At 37.6% G+C, this 22059-nt stretch overlaps 1 protein-coding gene across 3 annotated transcripts in view; it reads right to left on the bottom strand.

The window, feature by feature from the left end:
- The window catches only part of LOC135248424 (protein shisa-6), an 89103-nt gene that overhangs the window by 7646 nt on the left and 59398 nt on the right, over positions 1-22059 (bottom strand). The window contains exons 5-8 of one of the 3 annotated variants that reach the window (XM_064323063.1): positions 19319-19357; positions 11471-11533; positions 7598-7618; positions 6717-6869 (exon numbers count right to left, since the gene is read on the bottom strand). In XM_064323063.1, coding sequence (XP_064179133.1) covers positions 6717-6869; positions 7598-7618; positions 11471-11533; positions 19319-19357 — 276 coding nt within the window. The remainder of the gene's footprint in view (positions 1-6716; positions 6870-7597; positions 7619-11470; positions 11534-19318; positions 19358-22059) is intronic. The other 2 variants (XM_064323065.1, XM_064323066.1) reach the window with 2 other exon arrangements.

Raw genomic sequence — 22059 nt, forward strand, 5'->3', positions numbered from 1 at the left:
ACTAAAAAAGAAAACAACCAAAATATCTTTTGAAATATATAAAAGCAAGTGAAATAAACATGAACAGGTTTCATTGCCAACTATTAGTAGAGAGGAACAAGGGAGGAAATCTATAGGATGCTACTTGTCTCTACTTGTGACCTCCACACACTAGCCTATATATGCGGAAAGTAGTTTCTAACAGGAAAATAATCTTCACAATATAGAAAATTAGAACTACAGTGTTCAACAATAACAGTGGCCTGACACTCAAGAGCTCACAATCCCACATGGGCCATTGACTGGTTATTGCGCTTAATCTGCCCTCATTAAATGTAGCTAGAGAGATAGCTAGGCAGACAGCTAACTGATGATTCTGTGTCATAAAGTTAAAAGTGAAATTTCCAATGTCGAACAGAAAAATAAATACTTCCTGAACCAGCGGTTCTGTCCTTCTGCAACAAATGAAAATGTGGGGGAGCAATATGTCTAAGAATTTCATTGGTCAAACCCACAACTTATTCTCATTTGTTTATGATATTTAGCAGATATTTAGCAGTGTTTTTGCTCCATAGAGCGTACATAAGAACTGGATAGGGTAGGAAGAGCCAGACAGGGAAGCCTAGGAAGTAATGGGAAACAGCTTCAACTGTGCTCGGTTGAGGGCAAAAAAGCTTGCTGCCCATTGAATTCAATGTAGAAAATCCTAGTGAATTAACTACCAAAGAAAACCACACTGGTGCATTTTTTGTGATCATAAATTCCATTATGTGCAGCAGTTTGTGAAACAATGTATGCTTTGGTCCAGAAGTCTAGGGAAAATATGTATTAAAATGTGAATATTTTATTATATTTTACATATATTTGCAATCTACTTTTCATATGAAACGTAACGGTAGTTAATTGAGTTTCAAAATACCATCAAGGACATTTTATTTTGCCTTCTATACCGCATTCACTTTTATGAGAATTGCAATACTTTGCCCTCAACATGTGCAGTGTAGGCTTGCTTCCGGGACTTATAGTATTAAAAAAATCTGAGAGCAAAGAGAGGGAGTTTGAGTGAGAATACAGAGATTTTTGCAGAGCATGGGACGAATTTGAACGCACTCTAATACTCTCCAAGTGAGAGAACAGCAAATTTGTGCAAGAGCAGAGCATGTTTGAGGGCACACGTACAATTTTGTGTGAGAGCAGGGTAAATTTGAGGGCTCACATATATTTTGCATGAGAGAAAAGGAAACCTGCGTGATATCTCTGCTCTTTTATGTGTGAGCAATCAATGCAAAAGGAAACATCTGAGCAACAGTTAACAGTCATCCATTAACTTAATTTTGCACAGCTGATAATTGCATGACTCAACAGGAAAAGTGCTGTTTCTGTAAAATGGTAAAACAGTATGTAAATACCATGAAATAAAATCTGATTGTCTGTACTTTTGTCTCATATTCATCTTTCAAATTCAAATGCCTTAAGTATATAGCAAAAACAACAAATTTCAATCTGGATTTGAAATAAAACAATGAATATTATAAATGCAGCTTTAATTTCAGGGTATTTTCATCCAAATCGGGTGATCCGTGTAGGATTTATAGCCCTTTTAGTCCCAAGATCTAAACCTGAAATTATATATTCACTGTTGATGCTTCAGAATAAAATTGAAACGGAAAAGAATGAAGTCTCACCTTCATGCCAATTTTCTCTACCCATTTTCTTTTATTTTGCTTAATTAACTACTATACCTCAATAATCAATGCCCATTGGCAGGCAATTACATTTCCTTTTCTGTGGCAGCTAGCATATAGACTTCTTAATCAAATCAATTTAATAATAAAATGTAAACTTTCAACTTCAATATGTAAATTGCCCTATTAAATTATATGTGCTTTGAGCTTGGAGCATACTAAATCCCAGGAAAAAAATCTAAAAGAGAAAAACTAAAATATGTGCAATTTTATGAGCATATGTACAGATTTGTTGCATTTTAGGTGTACGACACACCTAAGTGAAGGACATTGGGAGCAAAGACTCCATTCATTCCTGTGTTCAAATAATGTGTGGGAGGACAAATGCTGCACACATTTTTTGATGTGAGGAAACTGATGTGCTGATAAAGACTGAGAAAGAGAATTGGTACTGATGGGTCTTGATCATTAACTTAATTCATTTCTTCATGGTCAATTAAGCAAAATTAATAAAAGCCAGGTTAAAAGAAACATTGCAGTCTCATCTATTTCCAGCACATGGGCTGCTGGACATAAAGAATAACTAAATGACAATACAGTATATTGTAAAATGTCACTATGCTGGATGGTCTACTAGGGATGGTGACGAATACAAATGCCATATTTGGCAACCCTCTAATGTTTTCTCCTCCTGAATTTGCCCAATATTATTCAGATTCTTTTTTTTTCCTATGTCTTTGATACAATTTGCTCAGAAGTCAGAAACAAGTTTCTCAATTAGACACATGCATACACACCTGCAAAGACGACAACGAGTGAGAGTTTCCCTTAACACTATATAGGCCATAGCAATGGCGTCATGCTTTGGGGACTTTACCCAAAATCTTCTCATCAGTATAGAGGTCTAACATTTCCTAAAACCTAGCCAAATTCTCTCCAAAAAGAAATAAAATGCATTTTGTTATTATAAAGCACATAATTTTTAAAAATGTTAGTTTAAGATGAAAGTTTGTTATCACACTGAAAAAAAATTTGCAATACAATGTGGAACACTGTGGTTTTTGGTTTCTTTTGTTGCATGGGGATGGGATGACATTTTACAAATATTACTATGTTTATGACTCCAAGGGACATTTTACATTCCTCTAACACATATCAGCACACAGTAACTCGGAATGAGCATTTTCCATGCCCTAAGTGAGAAGTGCAGCCCATGGAAATACTAATACCCCGCATTATGTACAGTAAGATTACAATAAAACAATATAGCACAAAAAATATATATATATTGCCGATGTTCTAGCTTCATGCTAAACCGGTTCATAAAACATAACACATGATTGAGCCACCTATAAATACTTACACTATAGAATATGACACCCCATATTAGAGAATAGCACAAACCTCCTGAAAGACACTCAATTTCATTGTGAGTGGTATGAATTGTAACAAAGCAGGCCACTATGATCCACTGTGCTAACACTGCCCAAGATACGCTAACAATGCCCATATACTAACAGGTACTAGCCAAATATGCTAATCATTATTAGCAAAGGCTAACAGTTGTCTCTTATGACCTATGTGAATATACCAACATAAAAAATATGCCGATCTGTTATGAGCATGTCCTTTAAATTTCACTAATTTGGTTCTGTTACTGGGCTTTTCTCTAGTGAAGTCTATGTGAACAGAGAGACATGTGAGTGAATTTATTTATTTATTGTAACTACAATATTCTTTTAAACTGTGATGGCTATCACTGTAGTGCTGCTCAGGGCTGTTTTGTATTTGTGTGGTTTAAGGAACAGTATTCATAAAAAGCTGCCGGGGAATGTATGTTAATTGACAGCACTTCCCCATGGTGCGAGGCTTGCGGGAGTGAGTGTGCCACTTCCTGAAATTTTAAATTGTGTGTCCCAGCTTGCATAGATTTGTAGTGCTGTTATTCTGTTTCTCTGTGGTACTGTGACTGAGTGCATTTGCCTGCTGGGTGACTCGTCTTATGGCAGAGTTGTTGGGAGGGGGGTGGAAGCAGTAATGCAAATTTGTTTGGTTTTATTTTTATTTATTTTATATGAAATGTACTAAAGGGTATATTTATTTATACAGGCTCGGTTGCCAATTCCCTGTACTTTTGGCGATTCAGATTTGTCATTCGGTGGAGTGAGTCACTTGCTGTGAAATAATACCACTGTTATCACATTAATATTTTTCTGTGTAGTGCTGGTGGAGGTGTTGGTACTGTGTCTAATTATTTGAATAGCCTAATTGTGTATAGGGATTGCTCCTATTGCCTGTTTTAAACTTTCTGGTCTACTCTTAGGGTCTAGAGTGTTTTGTGCTTGTGTTGGGGGGGACGGGTGAACCCAAGCCATGCCCCCACAGCATAACAATTCCACTGGACCCCCCTCACTGTAGGGGTTAAGCATTCAGGCCTGTACCGTTCTCTTGGTGTATGCCACAGATGCACTCACCCACTTGTTGAGAATATGATGAAGGATAACTCATCGGAATACATCATTTTTTTCCCAGATCTCTTTACTCCTGTGCCTATGGTTTCCATTGAACTCTCAAATGTGCCTTCGTCTTTGTAATGAGGAGTTTATGCACTGCAACCCTACTATAATATCCCTTCCTATGTAGTTGTCAACTGACTGTTATTGCTGACATAGTCTGATCACGTCCTGCATTTTTAGTCACCGGAGGAAAAGTTGCTCTTCTGTTTCTTCTTATGAATCGCACTAATGCACGATCATCACAGTCATCGAGTGCCCTTTTTACCACAATTTCCAACCCTATTTCCTGATGTAAATGCCAATGTCACTTTAGTCACAGGTCCTATTGAAACACAAGCCAGTTGAGCTGTCTTTGTGACTGAAGCACCTGCCATCTGAGCCCCAATAATGAACCCTCTTTCAAAGTCAATTAGATATTTTCCTCTTGCCATCTTGATTCAAAACCGAGGTCAACTGGGCCTGCTGAGCATTTTTATACATGCCACACCGTCATAGGATGTTAACTGTTTTTCCTTTGTCACTAGAGCCTGTATATAGCTTATATGGTTTTACTTTAATCAATATCTGTATTCCATTTTGTTCCCAACTGACATTCACATACATGTTATTTTTTAATAGAACCAACAATTTAGATCTGAGAGACAGAAGGGAAGAGTGGGAATACTAATAAATATTTAAAAAGAATAATGGATCCACTCTAATTAAATCTCTAATCTAGAGATTGAAATGTTTATCTCTTGAGCTTTTTTGAGCAGGGTAATAAAGTCATTTGGAAACATCTCTGAACGAAGTCTAAGCTGCTTTCCCCCACCAGCACAATCCAACCAGATCCATCAAAGGAGCCAAAACATAACTGGAGTTAGAGACAAAGCAGCTAAGCCTCTTGGCTATTTGCTCCAGCAAATGGTTCCCTTTAGAAACAAATCTGGGCTGCTCTGATGGCAATGCCTAAGGAGACTTTACAACGATCTGGCTGCCAGAAATAGTTCCATCTCTTTGGGTCAATGTGTGCTGGCTGGTCAGTGCAGACTGTGGCAGGGGCGAGTGGTGTTATGAGATCCTGATCCTTCATTTACAGTCCATGGCCAGCCACCTGCTTTATACCTGCGTAAGGCCCTCAGTGGGGACTGTGCTTGGTCTGTTTCTCCACACTGAAAGCCTTTGAGTTAGAACTGCATTACACAGCAGAATCCTACATAAACCACATTAATTCACACAGCCAGGCATGCTTGATTTTACACCAGGCATGTAATAAAATGGCGGCTGCACAAATATATCATCTTTCATCCGCATGCTGCTCCTCCTTGAGGTAAAATGAAATCCTTTCTGAAATGAGACACTGTTGCAGAATACTAATGAATGGTGTTCTATACAATGATCAACCTGGATAAAGATCATGATGTTGACATTGTAGTGCAAAAAAAAAAAAAAAAAACTACCCACTGCCCACTACAATTCCACTACAGAATGCTGTTTTGAGGGTTCTTCTGTATCTCATTTTTAGGGACACGGTCTGATTGTGATCAAAATGTTTTTTTGTTTTTTTCCCCATACTGCCATCAATTTAGAATAGCAAAATAAATTATTTGTTTTTATTATTATGTATTATTTAAATGTTATTGAACTGAGCCTGATAACATAACAAATGTCTGTCTGAACTGAATTGATAATCAGGCATGTTCACAACAGAACATTCCCAAGCCAGACTCATCATCAAAGTCTCCCAAAGTCTTGATGTTTCTGAAAACGTTCTAGTAAATGCATCACTGCTGAAAAATTAAAGCTGCTGACATATACAGTGAATTTGCATTATCATATCAGTCCATTGTGAGATTAAGGTTAAATCCATTGATACGTCAGGCATGGCTTTCATTGATACAACATGTATTGCTTTTTAACAGCACTGTGTGCATTTGAGTGCGTGTGTGTATGTGTCACTCTTACAAATATACATTGTAGAACATTTAAGAATGAACTGTCGCTCCTTAGACTTCAAATATTTAAATGCTTCTTAATTTTTTTTAGAGCACACCTTGACAACAGAGAAAGTACTGTAAATATTTGAACATTCCAGAAGTGAGCAACCTTTGCATAATTAGCGTTCACAATCACAAAGAAAAGCTCTTCAAGACAATACTGCACCCAACACATACATATAGCATGATCATGCATACACGTTCCATATTTGATGTTAAATCTGATGGTGCACGAGACATGGAAAAAAGAAAACAATAAGGCAGATCTGCCACTTAATAAATGCTGGAATGCTCAACTGGTGCTATGTGTTTAAAGATGTCCTCGAGACATTAACTATTATTAGCCACAACTAAAGCCAAATTGAATGTCGCTTAATAATTAATATAAAGCCAATTAATACATTTTCTTTTGATTGGAGAGTCAACTGAAGTATTATGGAAAAAAGCATCACATGTAACCTTTTGGCTCTACTGCTATACCCACAGATGATATAATGCTTGAATCCCAACTATTAAGCATACAGAATATGGCATGGTCAATGTAATGAAGTTTCACCTACTTAGTCTCTTGAGAGAGGAATATTTGTTTAAATCAGCTTTGACGGCTGACTCGTAGGAAGGGGGCAAGTGGGAGAGGCTCTGGAAGGAGCGGGAGAAAGACAGGTCGTAGGGTTCTGTCTGCGAGGTAAGAATACTGTTCATCCGAGAGCTCTCTGCGGGGAAACAGAACAGAGATAGCAGCAAACGGCAATCAGAGCGCAATCAACTGCCGGGGAAAAAAAAACATTGCGGAGCACAGAGGTGCCCAGGAGAGGTGGGAGGTTGGGTGGGAGGGGGAGTCAGGGTGTCTCTGTGCAGTCAAAGTTCGTTAGGGGAAGACTAAACAATGGCAAGGCAGCAGTAGTCCACCACCCCTTCTGCACACCAAGATAGATTTATCTTTCAGGACAATCCCTTTGCCAATAATCAGTCCTGTATGTGTGCCCTCGCTGCGTCTTTGCTCAGCAGCTGAGGCGGTGCGACTGGTGCAATGTGATGCATTGCCAACGAGAGGCGCTGTACAGTTTCCAGGCCCTGCGTGAACGGCCGTCCGTCATGCCACGGCAAAGTCGGGGGGGAGCGGCACCAGGTCTCTGATGAAGCGCAGACCTCATTGTACAAAAATAGGGCTAGGTGACTACTGCAGCAGAAAGGATGGGAACATACAACACAAAGGAACATGAGGGACAGAAGTGAGGTAGGGAGAAAGAGCGAGTTATGCACCATTGCCTGCTCTGTCTGACGCATTCATTCTGCACAGGGAAATAAAGTCAATACATGCCTTACTCTGGTGCCCTTGATCCTCATTACTGATAAATAACAACCTGCACTGAAACGTCAAAAGTTTCTGGGTGGGGAAGGAGAATACACATGTACTAAGGAGTATATGTGTATTACTTACCATGTCTCACTGCTCTGTGGGCTAAAGAATCCAAGTGAAAAAAAAGTATAAAAAAGATCAGTAATAAAATGGTCTGTGATATATTTTGAGTTTACCAGATATTCTAGCTATTTGGCATTCTTTATCTCCATGAAATCATTCATACTACTACAACATAGAGCTGTCACACAATGGAATAATTTCCTGGTCATATTTTCTATGAATTTTGTATTTCAGAACTGCCACTTTTTGGTTTGATAATCAAACTTCGAATCTGAGGAATATTTCAAATATGTAATTAAAAGTTCAAGCTCATGCAAATTAAGCTCATGGTAGTGCTCAATATCAATGAGACTGACAAACAATCATGGTTATGGTTTTGTCTGGAGACTATACTGTTAGGAAGCACAATGAAGTTAATGTATGGGCCACGCTATCCACATCATCTGTAGGCTATAGATTCCAAATGGAGAACAGCATCATTGGCATTATTATGATCTTCTCTGGTTAAATTTTGTCCAATATTTTTTATATTTTGGCCAATAGTATGTGTACACTTGACATCCAACATCTCAAAAATTGTAGGCATGAATGGGGAGTTGTGTCCACCCTTTGCTGCTATAACAACCTCCACTCTTCTGGGAAGGCTTTATACTAGACGTTGGAGTATTGTTACTGTAATTTGCTTCCATTCGGCCAGAAGCGCATTAGTGAGGTAAGGCACTGATTTGGCAATTAGGCCTGGCTCATAGTTGGCTTTCCAATTGATCCCAAAGGTGATGGATGGGGTTGAGGACAGGGCTATGTGCAGGCTAGTCAGGTTCCTCCACACTATGTGCCCAGGGGCATTGTCAGGCTGAAACAGGAAAGGTCCTTCCCCAAACTATTTGGGAAGCACATTATTGTCTATAATGTGATTGTATGCTTTAGCATTCAGATTTGCCCTCACTGAAACTAAGACGCCTAGCTCCATAATGTTTGGGACAAAGACATATTTTATATCTGTGACCAGACAATTGGTCAATGACACCCCCCCCCCCACCACCCCCACCCATTTCAATGTCTGGGACAAATGGCTTCACAGATTTTTCTGATTAATCAGATGTTTTCAATTACTACTTTAGTGCACAAATCATGTAATGTAAAATAACAGTTTTCAGTATCTAGCCTGGATTCTAGGCTTTTGATTGAGTTTGGAGTCTGTTACTGCAGAAGGACCAGACATGTGTCAATGAAAGTCACAGGAAGAAGGCCCCGGGTTCGAATCCGGCCTGAGCCTTTCTGCGTGGAGTTTGCATGTTCTCCCTGTGTCTGGAGTACCCAGAGGAAACCCACAGTTTCCTACCACAGTCCAAAGACATGCAGGTAGGCCAACTGGAGACTCTAAACTGCCCATAGGTATGAGTGTGTGAATGAACAGTGAGTGAATAGTGTGTACCCTGTGATAGACTGGTGGTCTGTCTAGGATGTATTCCTGTCTCCAGGGTATATTCCTGCTTCTCATCCAATGAATGCTGGGATAAGTACCAGCACCCCTGTGACCCGGCCCAGGATAAGCAGATATTCAAATAATGGCTGGCTGATTGATTGGTGAGCTCAGGTAATCACAATGGGCCTGGTGGGTCAAGGAAGACCTCTACAGTTCATGACCAAAGAATTCTCACCATAAAAAAGTAATGTTCTACATGGTGAAACCAAAATGTATAAAAATACCATTTAATAAAGGCGAGCATTTGATTACAAATCTAAAATTGTGGAGTACTGAGCCAAACAAAGAAAAAATATGACTTTGTCCCAAACAATATGCAGCTCCTATAGTGGAGTGTGTAAGTATTCAGACAGTGACACCGTCTGCAGTATATTTTAGAAATGATAATATGCAGAAATATTTTTTACAATGTAAAAATTTGATACTCAAGTATGACTGTGTACACTGAGCTCTGAAGACATCTAAATTATTTGGTGTAATTTAATTATTTAATTGATTACAGGACATAATTCAGCAAGTTCTGTACTTTCATATGGGAAACATGAGTTACAGTTAAGCCTATCTTCAATAGACATTCTGAATTACCAGTTCTTACTTTATTCTGTCAGTTCTTACTTTCTTCTGTCTTCTGCTACTGTCAAAGTCTAAAAAGTCTGCATCAAACAGTTGCTAAAGTGACTGTGGACGGGCATTAGTGGTTTAGAATGGATACACATTCTTACTGTTTATGCTTCACACGTAAATTTGCAAACATATTCCCACCTACCGTATGTGATAATAAACGCTAGTGTCTACATGTAAAGTGAACGGATGATTAGTATTTAATGTTAAAATATTTGCTCAGTTTTAAATACAATTTAGATATGACATTGATGAGGCTATGGGTGTGTTGTGCACACTATTATGGTTTAATTGCATACTGGGGAAGAGCATGCCAACTTGACAATACAGATAAAGTTAGTGGAAGCCTTCAGATACTGATACATATGTATAATAAGAAAGGTCTGTTCATGTGTCATGGCTTATGAGTTAAAAGACTAAAATGATTTACTTAAAAGGGCCATGTCTTACACAGCTTGAGGCAAAAAGAGTTAAACTGATCTCAAAATGACAGCATAGAAAATGTGCAATGCGGAAATGTATTGCACCTCAGCATCTTATCCAAGCATGAAAATGGTGGAATGGGTCAGAATTAGTGTGACCTTTTCAGAACACTAACTTGACTCGAGGGCAATTGTTTTTCATTAGACAGATGAAGATGGACAGTGAAAAGTGTATCATTGCTTTAAGGTGTGCCAATCTAATAATTTACGCTCAGAAAAACCTTCACTTCGAATATGAGCCTGAATAAGGAGCAGTGGCAGTAATTGAGCTTTTTTCTGGAACTGATATGATTATCACACTTATTTCTTATGAGTAATTCTCTTCAGGACCTAAAAAGTATATTTTTTTATTATTTATTCACAAGACTGTTCTTATAACCTCCTAAAAAGACCTGCACTTGTGATGGAAATTTTGAAATACCTGACTCTTGTTTCAGCTCTACTGTATATTGTGTTTAACTATATCTGTTTCTGGATGAGGTTAATGTTTTGGATTTATATCACTGATCACATTTGAAGTACTTTTGTTCAGCACAACAGCCAAGATGGAAATGAATGCTGAGTAACATTAAAAAATGTTGATTAGAAAGTTGGCAGATTGCTTTTTTTCTAATTTTAGGTACTGTACATTCCCAACATTGATTGGCTACTTCTGTCTACTTGAAATGTTAATTTAGACAAACTGAAATGAAATGTGTACAACATATTAGCAATTGAAACAACACTTTGCCTTTTTGCTTTTGTCCACTAATCATTAAATAACTTTGCCATTTGTGATCATCAGGAAATTCTGAATGTCCACCAGGACCGTGAAAAAAAATAAAAATAAATAAATCATGGGCATATACATGACATGTCTGACCTGAATTTGTGGTGACCAATGAACCATCTCAGTCATGAAAATGCCCTCACCAGTCACGACTAACACAAGCACCTCAGACTGAGTTAGACACATGCATCTTAACTGTTTAATATGTGCAGTTCTTTATTTCATTTTAATTGTAGTAACGGGCCAAAGAAGCCACAACTTTTCAAACCAGTTTGTTGGTGCATTAGTAGAATTCACCATGTGAAAAGAGGACTTTATCATTTGACTCTAAATTGATGACTGATGTCATCTACAGTAAATACCAGCTCACTGCCTAAGTGGTTCCATTCACATTGCACTATACGCATTCATGTATCAGTTCCCATGTGATAAACTGGTATACACATATTTTGCAAAGCAGCTCCAAAGTCAGCTTATTGTGAAAAACTGAACATCTATTTGTTATTACTTCCTTACCATATAAATTTCCTTACCATTTTTAGGTGTACGAGTTGGGCTAGCTAGAACCAGGTGATTGTAGTTGTGTTGGTGGCTACCTGTGAATAAATCAAATTAAAGAGTATTACTCCACAATAGAAAAGAAACATACAGATCTTATAAAATAATATAAAAAGTTAGTGGGTTTATTATGAATACTTTTTAGCATATACAGTATGTGTATTTCTGTGTGTGCACACACTCACGGTGTGAGAGAGAGAAAAAGGGTAAGGAAGTGAGAGGTAAATTGATAAATAGATGGACTGGACACAAGACAAGAAAAAGAAAGAAGGAAATGGGATCCAAGGCTGTCTCATGATGTTCCTGAACAGGGCCCTACATTACCTCCTGCAGAGTATGTCATTACTGTTCGAACATGTGAGAAATGAAAGCCATCTAAGAGGCTGCAGCATCCTATATCACCTACTTCAACACTGAGACAGTTTAACCCACGCAAGAGTCTACTCTTGTCAGTTCTTCTATCTTTTGAGTAAATATTTTATCTATACACTCTAATTCTTATGCCTGCATTTTGCACCCCAGTAACCTGGAGAAAAAATGGCTTGTTTCTTATAGTGTGAGAACATGCCCAGTCACACTGGTCCCCCTTTTCTAGAGAGGAAATAGTGGGCTGCTCTGCTATATTCACACCACGCACAACTATGAATGCAGCCCCACATCAGGAGAACAACAAACACAGATACAGAGGAGGATAAATACAAATAATCAACTGCAAGAAACATACAGTTATTTTGACAATTACCCACCATGTCAGATTTGAAGTACTTTTAAGGATGTAATCAGATTTACCTTTGCATAAACTAAGACTGAAGCACTTACAGACCTCAAGTGATATTCTGTAATTGGACTGGTTGTATTACCATGGTGCCTTCCAGCAAACATGCACATGGTTACATTTTTTCTCCCAAAACCAAGTCATAAACTTACCACGATGGCAAATGTTTTATGAATGTGACCCTGAAAGTCGCAACATCCAACCATTTCAAATTGAACTCACAAAGCGAAGATAAAAGGCATGGTAACCATCACACTGACACAGAGCATGTATTATTTATCCTAACCTAGAACAAGCACCATTTTTTCCTCATAAATATAACTGCTGAATATTACTGAGGGGAGAACTTTCAAAAATGCATGCCTGAAGCAAGCCAATTGATTTATTTTTTCTTTTCCCCAAGTCATACCAGATCATAATCCACCTATTTCATTAAATGCATTTATTGTGCAACTATTGTAAGTTAATTTGACCACAGTATATTAATTTGCATTCCATTCAAATGATGTTGTCTTTGTAAAGTGGATTTGGCAGACAGAAACTGCAATAGATTGTTTTGAGATAGCACAGACCGACGGTAAAGCTTGCGAGAAAGCGACAGTTGGCTGTGATATCTTTGTCAGAGAGCAAGCGGGCTCTTTATTGCATCCATTGTGTTTCAGAACGGTGATGAATGGCAGCTATTCTGAGCTGGCCAGGATGCTTTTATAAACAAGAAATTGATAAATGGAGTATTCACATCCAAGAGCAGTGCCATGTTAATATGGTGTCTGCAGCTGTAGTCATTTAAAAATGCAGGGGGGACACCGGTTTAACATCCATTTGCATCAGTTACGTACTCCTGTACGTGGGAGAAGATTTTCATATGTACAGTCATTTCATCAAGAACTATGCTGTTTCTATGGCAGCAGCTTTTTTACTTCTCTTGAGAGACAAACAGTGAGGTCATAGAGGTTGGCTGGATAATGCCACAGTTTGACAACTGTGGGATTTCTGTCCTGTGAACAAATGAAAATACATTCTGTATTTAGCCACCTTTTTTGTGGTATAGACAAGGCCACAGCTTTCACAGTGTTTGTTAAAAATGTGAACTTGTAGGTTGTGACTGCTTTGTTTACATGAAAATAACGAACACATTTTAATGAGCTCATTTGCTATTCCATGAATGCAAAATACATTTTCTATGCAGTCTTACAAGCCAACATGTGTAGAGACTGGTAGGCACTGATCCTATAAGGCCCTTGGAACACTTAATTCATTCTGACATACTTGCAACTCAAGAGGAACTACCACTGACATATAAATGTAATAATTGATATATGTTTAAAAGTATCACAGCATGACTACACTTATTGGAAGTACAAAAGAGACCTAAAAACATGGTATCAATTCTAGCATTGTACTCAATGTTTACAGCATAAAATTAGGCAAAAAAGGCACTGAAAATTCAGTCAGTGACTGCAGTAAGGATATGAACTGAATTTAAAAATACAACATGAGCTGACTGTGTAATATAAAGCATACTAACATACACATATTTTGATATTGCAGCTTCAAAATTCACCATTCGAAACACACACACACAACCTCTCAGCTATGGTTTAATCAATAAGACGTATTGCCCCGTTCAATAATTCTGCTTTGATCTAGGGACCAACTAGCTGGTTTTTGAAAAGGCTGTGTTAAGTCAATCCCTTTGGAGCTTGCCTCGGTAACAGCCTGTCAAACACAAACACTCTGTCATCTTCCTAAATGCAGGACCAGCTCTGCAAATTGTGATGGTGAAGGAAATAGGTTGTGTATGAGAGAAAGCCTAGTAGAAATGAATAAGCTACAACTTGTAAGAATGACCAATTACAGTACCCTCTGTTTTTGTTGGAAAAGTAAAACAGGGGAGAACACAAAGGAATGGTTAGCTGTCAAATCCAGTTCCTAAAAGGCAGTCTTGGTTTTACAGTAGGCATTACACGCTTGGTATGCTTGAGCCCTAAGAGTATTCTCACAGTTGGCTTGCAGCTTCTAGAAAAATGGTAGCAGTGTACCATAGAGTGGTTTCAGTAATAATATCAGATGTCCTCTGTGTTTATTCTGCCAAAACAAAAATAACATCACACTAAATTATTCAAAACTTCTTCATGAGGGACTATTTGTTGTCCTACCCTGTAAGGTCAATAGGAATAATTTGGGAAGCAGATTTTTTTTCCCTTGCATTGTAACCTTTATATTAAATTTGTTATGACTGGAACCCAAAACTTTATGAACACCGTAGGACATATTTCCTCAGAAAAGGGAAGGATGGAAGACTTTATTTTGTAAATGATGACAAAGAAATAGCCAATGGCTTCCATTTTTAGAGGTCGAATTGCTGCCTCAGGCTATTTATGTCTAAATATCATTAACACAATAGTGGTGGTGCTGGCAGTTTGTATGTTAATTGACCTACCACAGTCATTCCAGACATGTCTCTGTAATACTCATGACCATTTTAACTTCAGAAAAAGGGCATAAAGGGTACACTCAGATCAGGTTCAAACGGAGTACCTATAGATATCCACATCCGTTTCCCCATCCTATTAACACTGTCAATACATCTTGACAACGACACCCATACCATTCTGCATAATCATAACCAGATGGCATCCCAATGACTCAGTACTCTGACATTTACTGGGCGTCTTCACAAATGAAACATTTTAGCAGGAATTACCAAAATAAATAAATAAATAAAAATAGCATGTGAGAAAAACATGCACAGTAAATGTAAAATCATTACGTAAATTTCCATAGCAGTTGAAATGAAATTTCACTGGATGATATGGGTATTCAGGTAGCCTGATATTATGTGAATGGCCAATCAAAGCCCCTTTCTATCAAATGCACCACACGTTTCTTTTTTTAAGCTGCCGTCTGGTACATTACTATGGGCAGAGTTGCTCTCTTTGTGTAAAACTTCCACAAAATCAAGTGTCTATGTGGTGTTTCCTTGAGAAAATGAAAAGAAAAAGCAAACAAACAAGGTCATCAGTGAACATTTGCATGAACAGCTGTGTAGCCTCCGGTGTTGTGTTCTCTTACGTCACCCGAGGGGCTCATGAATGTTGCTGTGAATTAGCTGCAATGCACAACTGTTCCCTTGGCTTTTCACAGGGGCCAAAAACACTGCAATTAAGGGAGAACCAAAACTTTGCATTCATAAAGAATCCAATGATCACATTTAAGTTTTCATAGTCACACACATATACACACACAAATAAACTATTGATAAACCATCTAAATCTATTTAAATAATTAAACATTCCACATAATAAGGCTAAGCCATTTTTTTTATTTTATAATTTAACCATAGCATAATGCATGCAAGAGCCTTTCCCTAACAAAAACTATAGCTATGCACATACTGGTTTTAATATGTTCAGAGGTAGCCCATATAATTTACAAATCATATTATAATATTTTTAGGCTTTCAGGATGACAGATGTATGTCAATGTATACGACTATACTGATGAATGTATATGTGTTGAACTGCCATAAAACAGTGAGTGATTTGTTATCAAAAAATAACATCAAAAATTTCAAGGAGCATGTTAATGTTTCATCCCTCCAGCACGTTCAAGAATTGAACCCACACCCTGGACAAAGATATACTGTGTAATGATGATAACTAAATATTTACAGCAAAATACTGCCTGGCTGTGAAATCATTAATTTGCACATTTGACACCACTCCCATTTGTTGATGTATAGGCTAAGAGCTGTTTGGAATACAGCAATGTCACTGTAGAAAACCCCGGGTCTGTTCACATTAATAAAAGTAGGTTGCCGAACAGCTATCAAGATGGCATGGCATAAACAAGCCTGATTGCAGTCTGTAGGTGTTTGTGCAAAAATTAATGAAAAGCCTTCAGGGTTGGACCACAGCCGGCTCCAGAGATAAGCAAAGACTGAAGCAATCATGTGACGACCCAGATCCACTGCAAGGTGGACCTTTACCCTGTTGTCAGTTTCCCTCTCCATCACAAAAATACGAGCCCATACCATTTAATTACTGAAGCCACGTGTGAAGCGTGGCGTGGGCTGCGTGGGCCTGCTTGTTCCATGCCGCAGTGCGGGAGGTGTCAGTAACTGGATTTCACTTGCCCTACTGGGTCTGTTGACAGCAACACACACAATACAGCAAAGCTGCCCTTCTCTCTCCACCCCTAGACAAAGGGAAGGTCTTTGGCACAGGGCATCTATCCTGACACTTGGCATTTAGCAACTGACAATGAAAGTTACAGTTTAATTCCCATACTAAATGCCATAACAGCATTTTTTTTTTGGCCTAAAACAAATACTGTAGGCTACTGTAGCCAGCACTGACAGAGCATTTTCTGTTGAAACAGCCTGACCGAATTATGGTGCTCATAATGTTTAAATGAGTATGCATTTTACTCTATACAAATCTGGGTCATAATACCCTATAGAGCATATTGTAGAACTGAGAACCCCTCTATCAAAAGAATGACTTATTTGGTAATTTTAAGAAGTCTTCCTTTTAACCCTGGCTTTGTATATGAAGTCTCTATTCAAGAGCATTCAACTTTGCGTGATTACTCTGGAAAAAATAGCCTGCTCTTATCCTGAACAAAAAAGCTAAACAAACAAAAACAAAGATAATTTCAGAAATCACGTAAGATGGCTTTTAAAATCAGGAAATATGAAGACACTTCCACATAATGCATCCCTCTACTCCTTAATGGCGGCCTGAGTTGGTTTGGTCCTCCATGCACGTTTTTAACAGACTCTGGTTGATTGATTGACATATAGACACCAAAAGGCTGGCTTGCAATGAACATCAGCCCTCAAGAAAGAAATGGGGCACAAATCATTTGAGCAGTAAGGAAATGCCATTTAGACAGGACTTAAATTGATGAAGGTATATATTTCTGTCTGCCCTGAAATGACAAATGTGTGCTGATGGACTATAGTGCTATATAAGTGACTTTAACAGGGGTCACCACGTTTCTCAGTTGGACCATTGAGCACAGCTATGGTGTATGACCCGTAAGCATTTGCCAGCCTGGTCTACTGTTAACAGGCAATGTAGGACTTGAAATGCAGTCAATTATAGCTTTTTGATAGCCTGTTTGTGTAAGAAAGACAAAAACAAAACACACTGCACTGTGACAATGATTTCTGTATCCATGGGCATCATCTGTTGCAGGGAAATCACTAAACAATTTCTGTGTTAATTGTGAATATGTCATTTGTAAAGGGAAAATACATAGTATCTAGGCATTTCAATGTGATATCAATGTTTCATCTAAAATCATAATAAGGGGTACATTTATATGCTTTGTGATGGACAAAAAGCATTGTATTCATTTTCATATAGGTTTTGGATATATTTTTTGACCTCTAGATATCTTAGACTCCTATACCGATGAAAATATAGTACAGTATATTCCCATTTTAAAATTATGCAAAAGTGACTCATTCATCAAAATAGTTCATTTTTAGTAAAATATTTGATTATATATTATTATTTACAATTAGCAATTTAGACATTTGTAGATTTGAAAGTAAACTGCTTACTTTTTGCCTCGTTGAACTTTAGTAGTGCTGCATATCACCCATAGGCTTTGCACACTTGTGGTCAAGGCATTTATGATCCATGTATAGCTTATCCTGTTATACATCTCTCAGTATTTCATTTCAACTTAAAGGGGAACAACTTCATTTTCACATTCTCACCAAGATTGCATTTGTGGCACTTTATTTCTACCTAAATTATGAATATAAACTGATCTTATTGTAGTATTGTAAATGCTACAAGTGTTTTGCTTAAAACAGCATCCTTTTATTTTAACAGTTGATGGACAGAAGAATCATTTTGTGTTTTTCTGATGATGAGCAGTATGCAAAGAAATGACCAGGATGTGAGAATAATGCCAAATCTTACAAATTTGAAGTGTATTTTGAGTGATGTGAAATATCATTAGCCAAAGCTATATATAACTACTAATCTTAAAACGTGAACTTCCTTCCAATTTCATACAAACATTTTTTCTCTAGCTTTCTCAAGAGACTAGGATGAAATGTGGAATGTAACACCAACTACCACTGAGAATAAAATACAAGAACAGTTCTAAAACAGATATTCAAGAAAAAGATTAGCCTGCTCTAGAATCTTATGACCATTGAAAAGGCTTTAGAGAGACATGCTTGACCTTGCCAAAAACAACTACTGTCATGTAAGACGCTGAATGGCTTGTACCCAAACTGCATTGCAGAAGGATTTTTCAGTTATTACTCAGTACTATTTAGTACTATAATACATATTATAAAATCCAAGATGCTTGTAAATAGCTACTTACAGTGTTTACAATATGTTTATTGAGTTGGACAACCTAGGCAAAGCACATTGTTTCAAGAATTATTATTTCTGCTGCTCAGATGAGACTGCTTTAAATAAAATTATAAATCAATATTCTGCAATAGAAAATCCTCCTAAAAGGTTGATTGTGTTTCGAAAGTGTGGACGTTTTACCATTAAATAACAGCCTCTATGGAAAAGTGCAATTCTTCAGTCATCCTTAGTTCATTTTAACCACTGCCCCTCCCATCCTGCTATCAAACACAGGGTCCTTTGACATACTGTTGGAGTCCTCCTTGGATGATCTTCTCAAGTGAAAACCTTCACTGCATTGCTAGCAAGGATAAGCACAGATTTATCTGATGTCTTCTTTAATTAACAAGAAGTAACATCATTCAAAGCTGCCTTTATCCATGCCTTAGCAGCAATCTTCTTGACCAATAACGGAAATGACAGACCAGCTCCAGGAACAAGGCTGTGCAAGGACGTGAGTACAGCAGAGCAGTCTCTGGGTGCAGGCTGTGGGGAAAAAAATATACAACACTGCCTGGCAATTTTATAGCCAAGAACCCAAGACACACAAACACATAGGTTCTCAGTCATTTGATCTGGACTGCACATCCACCACAAACACAGACAGGTTCCAGAGGCCTGGGGAAATAAACTCAACTACATGGAATATGAATTCCTACCATGATGGCTCTGCGCCCGCCCTGGCCACTGTTGGGTTCCTAGAAAACAGAATCAAGCAAAATGGATAGATGGGAGGGCAGGTCATCACAAATACATATATAAATGTTTACAAATATTTAAAATTAGATGTTGTTCAGGGTTACAGTGCAACTACTGTTAGTGAACCGCTTTGGCTTTATAAAAAAAAGGTATGCTAACTTTGCTGTCCCAAAGTTTTGAAATTTTACTGATTGAGGCTTGGATTCGTTTTATGATATAACCAATTAGGCACTTCTACACCACAAATGAAATACATTGAAAATGTAATTATTCATGCCTTTAAAGAGTAGGCTACAGTTGGCCAGGCTTCCTGTCTATAGCAAGCTGTCTAATTACTCTATGGCTTCAAATGCAATTTATGCAATTTATGCAAAACATGCTAATCTCAAAACCATTTTTTCACTAATTTTCCAGATTTCCTTCCAAAAATGCAAATTATTATATAATTCAGGAAAAACATAAAATACCAAACCTAACTTTCCAGTTATAGAATTATAAATGATCATTAGAATAAAACCCTTCAGCCTGTTAGACCATTCATTTGGGACCTTGCCACCTTTAAAAATTGAAAAAGGAGAATTGCCTACTCAGGTCTTATTAAAAGCAAGTTTAAGCTGAATCAAGTCCACATCATTAAAAAATAACATGTGGAGTAGACCAATGACATGAAGAGGCAAAGGCAAGGTGGCAAAGGTGAAAGGCAGCACCCGAGTAGGCTGTTGATGCCATTATAACACACCTACAGAGGTTGTGCACTTTGATCCATTACCATTGATTATGTATCAGGGTTTCATACAACCTCCTCACTGCAAAAATAAAAGGTAGGCTGTGAGCCCTGTTCCCCGGTTCACAGCAAAGTGGAGTTAATGTGTTTCCTCTCTGGGTCTGACCTCATGACACAGTCACAGGAGAACCCTCTATTGCCAGCAGTCAATGGGAAAACACAAATGATTTCATTGCAATGGACTGTCCAAGTCTACAGCAGTATTTAAAGCATTTATGAAATATTCATATAGCTTCATGTGATAATTGAATATTCTGGATTTTCAAAAGTTTATTATTTGTTAAAAATGAGAAGCTCGCACAGACATGAACTGGAGAAAAACAATTAATGTGCAGCTTTAAGATGCAGACTGCAGGCATGCATTTAGTAGCGGTGGCTAGTGAGTGATGAGACACAGATCTCGGACGACTGAACCTGCACCCTCTCTAAATCGACGCTACCACCAATTATGCTTGTGGGGCTAGCAGCCACAGTTGCCACTGGCATAGTGAGAATTGAATCCAGGACAGTGGGGTCCAACCAAGCGCTAGAACAGTGCCTTACCTAGATGAGCACAAATTAGACCCAGTATTTTCTAACCATCCTTGTTTACAAACCAATAGTATTTCCTGATGCCATTTATTGACAGAATTTAACTAATTTGATATCTGTAATGATACTAAGGCATAAGTGCATATTTCTATATCATTGTATCATTCTAAAGTCAATAGATTATATAATCATGATAAATCCATATCACCCAATGAGTAGGAAATATTTATGCTGGCTCATATTTCTATATTTTTCTGGAATGATGAGACATTTTTATTCAGATTTGTTTATGGTTGATCTAATGATTACAACAAAACAATTTCAGAAAATTAATACAAGAGCATATTTATGTGCTCAGGCTGTTGCCGCACAATCTTCAAGATAAATATTTAGTCTTCAGGAGCTAAAGTGTAAAGAGGTGTGAAATATACAAATATGCAAATGGTACAAATTATTTAAACTAAAAATATCATATCTCCTTCAAGTACAACCATATCTTCCAGAGACTCATCTCTCAGAAACCAATCACCTTTTAAAAAATCAACAAGGTTTCTTATAGAATATGGCACAGGCTTTAATCATCTACAATCGCCATAGACATTCAATTCCATAATTTGCTATGTTACATCTTTTGAAATTGTAACAGATTTCTCAGAAAGTGACTGATTTACAAACCTGTTTGTTTGTTTGCATGATTCCTTTTTGTATTTATTATCAAAGTTGGAATGCCCAACTGCAATTATAAACTAGCTGGCGCTTCATTTGATATTTCAGTCTACCAGCTGAGCAGAGCTGCCAATGTACCATATCTTTGACAGCTGTTGCAGTGAGATTTCAGATGCCCAATAGAGCTGGTATTGTCTTCTGAGTCTGGGAATACTCTGTCAACTAAAACCCTCCTTCCACGGTTGGCTGTATGGCCAATTAAGCTTTTCCCTGTGGGAATTCTGGCTACAGTCGGCACTGATTTGTAAGCCATGTCTCTAAATAATAATAGGTATAATAATAAACTTTATTTATATAGCATCTTTCATACATAAAATGAAACACAATGCCCTTTGCATTAAAAATAAACAGAAGCAAACAAAAAAGAATATAAGAATACAAAATAAATACAGCAAGACCAAAACAATAAAGAGAAATGAGAATAAAATAGAATAAAATCAGCAATCGTAATGCGTAATGTATAACATTTCATAGCTGGCCTGTAGTAAACTTTTGTAAGAATGTCAGCTCCCTTGTGAAGGGAGTTGCAGACAGTTTATATGTTAAACCCAATTTTGCATAGTATGTTCTTGTAGCTGTGCAATGGTCATATGTGTTGAAGATTTGAAAGTCCCTTCTATGCGCCTCAACCCTGACAAATATTAGTCTTCTTTATTTAAT

Source organism: Anguilla rostrata, chromosome 2 (genome assembly GCF_018555375.3).
Source record: "Anguilla rostrata isolate EN2019 chromosome 2, ASM1855537v3, whole genome shotgun sequence".
Lineage (NCBI taxonomy): Eukaryota > Metazoa > Chordata > Actinopteri > Anguilliformes > Anguillidae > Anguilla > Anguilla rostrata.